The sequence below is a fragment of the Lathamus discolor genome, chromosome 5, assembly GCF_037157495.1.
Source record: "Lathamus discolor isolate bLatDis1 chromosome 5, bLatDis1.hap1, whole genome shotgun sequence".
Lineage (NCBI taxonomy): Eukaryota > Metazoa > Chordata > Aves > Psittaciformes > Psittacidae > Lathamus > Lathamus discolor.
The window spans coordinates 113,265,722-113,274,650 of NC_088888.1; the positions used below are offsets into that span (position 1 = coordinate 113,265,722).

At 41.1% G+C, this 8,929-nt stretch overlaps 1 protein-coding gene across 1 annotated transcript; it reads right to left on the bottom strand.

Annotated features, from left to right (window-relative positions):
* Positions 1 to 601: 601 nt before the first annotated feature.
* Positions 602 to 7,608, bottom strand: LOC136015762 (glycerophosphocholine phosphodiesterase GPCPD1-like). The gene is made up of 6 exons (XM_065682168.1): positions 7,591 to 7,608; positions 5,665 to 5,730; positions 4,446 to 4,582; positions 3,620 to 3,755; positions 3,145 to 3,305; positions 602 to 884 (listed from the first exon to the last, which is right to left on the bottom strand). Exons 3-6 carry the CDS (start codon positions 4,541 to 4,543, stop codon positions 776 to 778), a joined length of 504 nt encoding a protein of 167 aa, XP_065538240.1. The 5' UTR covers positions 4,544 to 4,582; positions 5,665 to 5,730; positions 7,591 to 7,608; the 3' UTR covers positions 602 to 775.
* Positions 7,609 to 8,929: the final 1,321 nt, after the last annotated feature.

The following is an 8,929-nucleotide window of genomic DNA, read 5'->3' on the forward strand; positions in this document are numbered from 1 at the left end:
GTCCACTGAAGCTCCTCCACGGAAGCTTGTATGTATGTCAAAGTTTATAAATAAATTATTCAAAACATTAAATGTCAGTCTGTATTGAAATCAAACCTGAACATTAGGGTTTTTTATAGGAGTTCAGCCCTGTTTCTCCACTTTCTGCCTTCCCTCTCATCTTCAGAATCCTCTATTTAAGCCCATTTATTTCCTTACCCACACACACTGGGCTTCACACATATAAATGCAAATGGGCAATGGGACAGGCTGAGACATTTTTGACAGCAGTGAAGAAAATCCTTCTGCTCTGAGACCCTGTGCAGTAGCCCACATAGGCAAAAGGGGCAACTACAACTGTTGCTTCTGAAGCCCTGGACATGGCACTGCTGATCCTGCTGGGGCTGTGCTCTAGGACACAACAGCTGGAGCAGGTATTCCCTGCACGGCACCTGCAAAGAACGTTTTGCCACCTGACTGGAAAGCCTGAGTGTACCTGGATGCCCCTTTCCACCATGATGGGGCAGATGGTCACAGGCGAGCCAGAGCCACACCAGCATTTCAGGACTGTGTCCCCAGAAAGTCCAAATTCACATGGCTCCAGTCACCTGCCCACAAAGACACTAAAACGGTTTATTTCAAGGCAGACCAAATTTCCTCTGGCTTCCCCACTGAAAAAAACAGCCCACCAAAATAATACATACAGCCAAGAAAAAGACATTGCTGAATCCTGTTGCTCCCATTACAATCTTCTCGTAGTGCCTGTGCCACCAAGGAAAAAAGCCCTTGATGGTCTTTACAAATCTGTGTGCCTCTTGCAAAAGCATTTTAACATCTTCATTACCCTTGTCTTCTCAACGTGGCCCCAGGCAGAGTCTTCATCAGCAGATGTGCGCTCTGTGTGTCTGAAAAGGAGGGGAAAAGGGGAGAGGTTTTGACTACTTTCTATGTGAATCGATGAACAAAATGCAGATGAGAGATTCTAAAACAAGTTGCTGCTTCACAGGGTAACTGGTCCCAGGGCACAGACAGGCTTCCTGAGCTGGATTAGCTCTACTTTATAGGAAAACACACACAAGAAGCTTCCCAACTCCCTTGCTTCCAGCCCTACAGTCCTTCCCTTCAGCTTCCCTCAAACCCACACAACTGCCTCAGGAGCTGATTCAATTCTCCAAGCCAGCACAAACCCACTTCCCCCTCTTTTTGCTTAGCTCACTGCCAGGTGAACCAACCACACCAGCCCAGACACCACACCGAGTGCCAGGGTAACACCACGTAAGCAGCACTAGAGCCAGGAGCAGGGTAGGGAATCACCCCTCTCTGGCAACAGTGACCTGTTACATCAGTTCAGCTCCACTGAAGTACTTGTTTTAAACGGCTTTGGAATTACTATTGATTTTGGGGTTCTTCTCAGAAAAAGTGAAAGATGTCAACATGATGGAAGAGATACAGGAGGCAGGTGGTAAGAGGAGACACAAATACTATGAATAATCTAGATGGTCTAAATAGTGCAGGAAGGTGAACTTCCCCACACACACCCCAGTTAAATCCACAAGGGAATCCAGCCTATGAGCAATTTCAATGAACTGGATAGTCACCAAAAGTTAAAAGGTGTTCTGCTATCATACTGCGACTTAAAACACACTGAACAGCACAAAGGGAACATAAGGTGACATGTAGCAGACTTGCTGCCTTGACATAAATGCAACATTATTTAGGCAATAAAGTATCTAAAGCAATGAAAGCAAGGTGAAGTCAGAAATAAAGCTGTCATCCACTTTACTACTTTACTCTAGTGTGTATCTGTTACTCAGGACTATTAAGAACTTTAGGAGGCTGGATTAGTAAACAGTAGATGAGCATTTCATAGGAACAATTTATGCATTAGTATTTGAGTAAAACACCCCACCTGCCTGTAGACTAATAATTAATCACTTCAAGTTATGCTTGCTACAGGATCAGATTTCCTAACAACCCTATGACTGTACACTAAAGAGACAGATTGCACTTTGTTCATCTGCATACTAGTCCTGAGATACTTTCATCTACTAGAAAGGCCTCAGTCTTGAGTTACAGGAGAGGCACAACATGTAGCACTGCTGTAGCAGGAAAGAGGACTTATGTGTCAATTATTTCAGTCTGACGCCCACCCTCAGGTAAAAATCTTGTCATTCTCCTTTTCCACCAATAAATAGAAAGACACTCTATACAGTACAAGCAAGGAGACCTTTGGCAAACCGGAGGAACCCGCCACTCTGGAAGGACTCCCAATAGTCAAGAACAGACTGAAGGGAGTTAACTAAGTATACTTGGAACTTAGAACTCTAAGAGCAAGCTATTTCCTTTCTTGCCTCTAGATACCTTTACTCTTAGATTTCGCTTTATAAAACAGAGCCCTTGACAATTACTCGATCTTCTCCCCCCTCCCCAAACATACTGTTTGTGGAATTTGAAATTCAGAAATTCTAATTTAATATTGCTGTCCAAATTAATCACCAGCTTGTAAGAATTAATTTCACATCTTTCATGATAAAAAAGCTAAAACGTAGTCTGTTTCCTAAGGACCTAAGGTAAGACTTTCATTCTAAGTTTTACCACGGTATTCTGATGTCCACCTGAATTTTGTGTGTAACTACTTTCTGAAGCGACTAAATTTGACTATTTGCCTGGGTGTAACTCCAAGGTAACAGGAAAAAAACAGTGAATTCACAGCTTTGAAACACAACAGAATGTTGGCAAAAGTTCAAGCCATTCAAGTTGTGTTAACTATTTCCACAACTAAACGTAGAAGGCTGAAGACTTCAGCCAAACAGTTAAATAACACTGTCCTCACCATGTCACCTACGCATTTAAAAGTTACCATGTTAACATGCTAAAATTTTAACCATGTTAAAAGTCCATACCATGCACTAGTTCTTTAAAGAACCAAATTACATGTAAGCTCACAAAAAAGTTCTTTTCCCTCGTATATATACACAGTTGAAAGAGTAGGAGTTAATGTTAGTCTTCTTCTTGACCTGGCCTTATGGGCTTCCTGTACTTAGAGTACGAAAGGAAGATATTCTACACCCAGTCAACCAAAAATCAATGTGAAATTTCACAAGAAACAGGTTGCAATAATCTCTCAGCTGTATTAGTTGTTATTTTTAAAGCACAATTAAGTACCTGTCATATATCTGCCCATGAACACCACATTCTCTCAACTCCTTCCTGTTGTCTGGGTCATTTGCATCGTCACCCCATGAAAAAATAACTAGGCCTTTAGATTTGGCCCTTTTAATAAAGGATGGATTCCTCAGCAGATCTTCGGAGTGCACATTAATTCCCTGAAAAACAAGACCTTGGTTAAAAAAAACATGTTTCTGAAACACTCCCACATCAGGGTTTTAATCTTTTGACACCTGCGCCTCCTTACAATTTCACTCATAATAAAGAGCTTATTGATAACACTATTTTTTAAACACTTTTAAACAGATACTTGAAATGAAGGACATTATTTTGGCAGTCACCGAATGTTACTGTATTGCTTTTATGAGGTTAGTTGTTACTATAAGCATTAGTGTCAAACCCAGTAACTTTACAAGTAGTAGTAATTTTGTTTCCTTTTACGGCAGAGTAGTGCCGGAACTGATCAGCTTACCAGCAAGTTTTCAAACTGCGCAAAGGTAATGGCAATAGAAGTTGTACGAGATCTAAGATCCATAAGTTCTGGATAGAGTTTAGATTCTCCTTGTGTGAGAAATAACACAGGATACTTGTTTTGCTTGTGCCGAACCCTGTTAGGAAAAAAAGTTTGTAAGTAGCAAACGCGTTAAAAAGCAGGGAAGTTCCATCTTGAGGAGAATTATGCTCTTTGATTTGGTTTTGTCCTGCCCATTTACAAAGTACTACAGCAGATTGTTAGTTTCTATGTATCCCAACTGTTTGTACTCTAGTTTAACTCCTATGCTTTTTCTGTGCCCCAATGCCCTCAATACGACATTCCACAACACAAAAGCAAACTGCTTAAAACCAACCAACCAACCCAGAAAAACTTAGCAAACACAGGTAATCCAAAGTCCTTTCATTTTCTGTCCTTTGTAAAAGGCAGATATAGTGGGGGATATATAATGTACCAAAATGATTTTGTTTGTAAGCTAGGCTTGTGTACCCCTCAAGTATGACTGAAAAAGACTGTAATACCAGAAGAAATCTTGACCTTTTTGTTGTGTCAAGAAAGACTGAAGCATTCAGAAAGGCACCAGAAAAAAACCTAGCTACTTTGACTTTGTTCTCCTATCTTATTTTTGGCACAGCTCAGACGGCAAAGTGGCCTTGCTTCAATTCCCAACTGTTTTGGCACCCAAAGATTAAGTCCATTAAGATTATGTGTTACTTGTTTCTTGTTGGGTAGTCTTATGTCCGAAGTAAATCCTACAATTAAAAAGAAGAAAGCAAAATACAGAATTTATCTCCTCTTAACTTATATTGTACAAATATCTGCATGAAAAGAAGAAAACACAATTCTTCTTCTTCCAGCATTCATCAAAACAGTTTTTAGGATAATATCCAGAAAGAGGTTCATATCGAAGTAAGTTGACAAGTTGCCATCCCACTGTCCATCCTAGAAAAAGGAGAAATTTCAGCCATTTAGATTAATGCTCACTAAAATGGTTTTAATCAGCAATGGTATCTCATTCAACCTGAGCATAATGAGAATTCGGTTTGCCAGTTTGAATACAGAAGTCACTTCTTCAGCCTGCTGAGCGCTAGTTACACCATTATAGGACTGTCGGTCTGTGAGGTACTGCTGTTTGAATTCAGCTGCAACTTCCACTAAGAAGTTCACTGTCACCCCATCCAAGGAGAGCTTCTAGGAAGCCTTTTCTAATTTTGAACACACAAAGGAATTCCATGAAAGGTCACTAAAAACTATTCCAGATATTTTGTTTTGCTATTTCTAAATATAAAAATCCAACAGCAAATTTATAGAATCATAGAATCATAGAATAGTTACAGTTGGAAAGGACCTTAATATCATCTAGTTCCAACCACCATGACACGGGTAGGGACGCCTCACGCTATTTGTAGAAATAAACTAGGTACCTGCTATTATCAAAGACAAAGGGGACCAGTCTTTCTCCTTTCTCTGAAGACCATTAGCATGTCTCCATGCATACAGCCTTCCACCTACGACTACTAGTTTCTTTCCACCACTCCAGACTTCCAGTCCTAGCCTTGACAACTGCTTCCTTGTAGTCGAAGCACTAAGCAACCCAGCAGAGTCCACAGCAGTGCTAACTAGAAGGGAAGAGTTGCTTGTATTACTGCACCATGTTGTAGCTGCTCCTGCACCAGCCCAGGAGAGGGTGAATTTCTTGTCACTGTTCCTATGTATAGCATGCCTGATTTGTTGTGATCCGCTGACTTTAGAAAAGGGTCTTCAGCTAAAAGCAGTCTGAGCTGCAATATGACCTCAATCCTATAAATACTTCCTATTTGTTTTAAAAGTAAGTTTGTTCAATTGCTGAAGTGATGCTACTACACTCCCAGATTTAAAGACAGTGGGTTATAATAAAAGAAGAGAGTCACATTGAAAAAACGCAAGATTATGCCTTTGTAGCTCATTAATTGCCAGGTTAAATTACAAGCTTTAGCCACGAAAATGGCAAAGTATCAAAGTCAGTCGCATGTACATTTACTTACCCTTTGCTGGCAGATCCATTTTATTTCTGTGTTGAACCCAAGATCTTCAGAAACAGAATCCAGGACCTGAAAAAATATTCATTATAAAGAGACCTCACAGCAAAGGAGGAAACTGCACTGTGAGAGCAATTACTGGGATAATACATTAGCTTTTAACACCAATGGGGTCTATAAGTAGAATAAAAACATTCAACACAAGACACACCTTTTACTACTTCAGCTTTAAATTAGGAAATACATAAAACCGGATGAAATCTTAAGGACAAAAATCAGACAAGGTACAAAAAGAAGTCAATTCACCTTAACATGTGTGAGACATTCCGATTTTTTTGTACTCCTAAAGAAGAAATGTTTTTTCACTTCACCAGGAAGGTTTTTTGAATGCAAAAGGTATCATAAGTAACACATAGTCCTAAGTATGAAAACCGTGAGCTTGCCATTATGATGATCAGAAAAAGAGTATGTGAAACTCTTGTAAAGAGTATTTGTAAAGTGACTTTAAATCAAAAGGTGAAGCTAACAGCTAATGAAAATGAGGAAAAGTCAGTAGATGATTCTTTAACCCTATAAAGGTAACAGGCAGAGAGGAAAGTAACACGCCATTTCTCACAGGAAGAAAATTATATTTAGGGACTCAAAACAGGTAGAGGAATGGAACCTCAACAGTTTAGTCTGTTACACAAAGTTCTTGGTTTTCTGTAGTTAATCTGATTAGACAGTAAAAAAACACAGGGAGGCATATGACCTGTACCTGATGCCTATATGCTCTGGCACAAGCCTATAAATAATTGGATATTAATAATCTCCACAATCCAAATAAAAAGCAGCATTATTGTACAAAACAAGTCCCTAAAAGGCATGTTAATGGGCAGTTTGGACATTAGGAAAAACAGTAACAGTGAAAAAAATGTAGGTCTAGGAAAAAAACAAACAAAACCAAAACAAAAACAAAAAAAATCACTGTAAATGGTATGAAACTCTTGTTTGGTCAACAACCGCAGACGTTTCTGTGAAAAATAAGCCAGCACAAAGCCCAGAGCTGGCAAGTAGTCACAAGCAGGAACATACTAGAAATTAAATAACATCTCTCTTGTGTTTGGCTCTGCTAGACGAGGCCACGTTTGGTTCTTGCAGTTGATGCGGGTTTTGGAGGTGGTGGTGGTCTTACTTTGTTTTGTTTGGGGCTTGGGTGTTTGTTGTTTTGGTTGGTTGTTTTCGGTTTGTTTTTTTTTTGGGGGGGGGTGGGTGTGGGGGTGGGAGGGGTTCCCCAAAATCAGAAATCAGTTGTTGCTGCAATAAAATGCAATGCCCAGATGTCAACCAGCTGTAAATCTGAGTGTATGTGGGGCAATGCAGCTTGAGTTTATGAATTAAGAAGCTTGAAATATATACAGACTATTACTTTTAAGCACTGAAAAGGCTACAATGGCCAACAATAAAGCTGGTCAGTACCAGCATCAATATCAGAGGCCTAAAACCAAAAATGTATATCCCTTACTATGCGTGCAAAACTGAAAGGAAGATGCTCATCTAGTTCCAACCCCCCTGCCAGGGACAGGGACACCTCTCACTAAACCACCTAACACAAGGCTTCATCCAACCTGGCCTTGAACACCGCCAGGGATGGAGCACTCACAACCTCCCTGAGCAGCCTATTCCAGTGTCTCACCACCCTAACAGGAAAGAATTTCCTCCTTATATCCAATCTAAACTTCACCTGTTTAAGTTTTAACCCATTACCCCCTGTCCTGTCACTACAGTCCCTGACAAAGAGTCCCTCCCCAGCATCCCTATAGGCCCCCTTCAGGTACTGGAAGGCTGCTATGAGGTCTCCACGCAGCCTTCTCTTCTCCAGGCTGAAAAGCCCCAACTTCCTCAGCCTGTCTTCATAGTTGCCATCTCTATTGCTCTGTATTCACTGCTTACTCTCTGCAGAGAAGAAATGGCTGCACCTCAAAAGCGGAGTTGTCTTCTTCTTTAGAAGATGCTGGAAAGAAATACAAAATATTGCATCAGAACAAACAGCAGTCCTGCTAATCCCAGCAAGAGAAGACTAGCTGACAGTCATAAGGCCTTTAAGAGTAAACAATGGAATCAGGTCTTTGATTACCTAAACCTGTTGATTACCTTTTGATTACCCAAGACTTCCTCCCTCTAACACCAATGTTTTCCAACAACAGCGCAGGCAATTCCTGTTTTGCAAGTAGGAAAAATTTTTGCCTCCCCTTTAAAAGCCTTGCCAGAGTATTTATCAGAAACAGCTTCTCCTATCCCTCACTGTTTCAGTCATTGGATCAGATCCAGTGGAAGCAGCCTTGCCTGTTAAGACCCACATTAAAAGCTTTGTGTTTTATAGTATTTACATTAAAAAACAAACCCCAAACCCAGCCTGGAAACTGTAGTCATTGAACAACTTCCATGTTCATGGGGTGACCACAAGACACACTTGCAAAGGGAGGCTCTTAGGATGATTTCCATCGCACGAGTTAACTGGGAATTTAGCTTGGAGCATCTGTCTCTGATGGTGACCCAAACAAAGCCTCGCTGTAATCCTGCCTCTTGCTGTCACTGCCCACATCAGTGTGCTCAGGATGCTGGTTTCAATGAACAGGCTTGTTTTGGAAGGGCACATTTGGTTCACAGGCAGAGTGGCAGATCCCTGAAAGGAGTGGTGTCAAACCCAGCCCAACAGCACAAACAGCATGGCCTTAGCGAAGGCCACATGGAAACGTTACCCTGAAAGGACAGAGAACAGGCTGAAAGGAGGTAATATGGCCAATTTTACTCTCTAGGGTTTTTTATTGCTGCTTTCATAGCACAATGTCCCATGCTAAGAACGTGTGAGCTGCAAAGTGGTGCCTTTGCACCAGAACGTACTGAGCAGCTTTTCTCTGCTATAAATCAGTCCACTTATTCCCAGAACCTGTGCGAAGTTTAGTCTATGCAGTATTTTATGATGAGGAGCTCCTCCGTTGAACCCACACTGCAGAGAAAGGAGACCCATCCCTCATCACTGACTGGCCTTGCATTTGCAGGCAAATCTCCAGAGGTAAGAGAGCCTCACTGACTGTAAAATCAGTCTGATCACCACTGTGTCCCAGGCCAGCTTTGTCCAGCATCCAAGTGCCTACTCATACAAATCACACAACTCAATACAAATGCAGTGGAGGCATTCCGCAAGTGGGAAAAAAGTTCCAGATCTGATACCCCAAAAATGCCACATCATTTGTGGCAGCCCACACTTGTAGGAAACTTCGTTGCTTCC

Coding starts and splice junctions, on each gene's coding strand:
- LOC136015762 (XM_065682168.1), bottom strand. CDS start 4,543: ATGAACCTCTTTCTGGATATTATCCTAAAAACTGTTTTGATGAATGCT. Junction 3,756..4,445: donor CATGCAGATATTTGTACAAT/ATAAGTTAAGAG, acceptor TTTTCCTAACAG/GGTTCGGCACAAGCAAAACA. Junction 885..3,144: donor CATGGGCAGATATATGACAG/GTACTTAATTGT, acceptor CCTCCTTTTCAG/ACACACAGAGCGCACATCTG.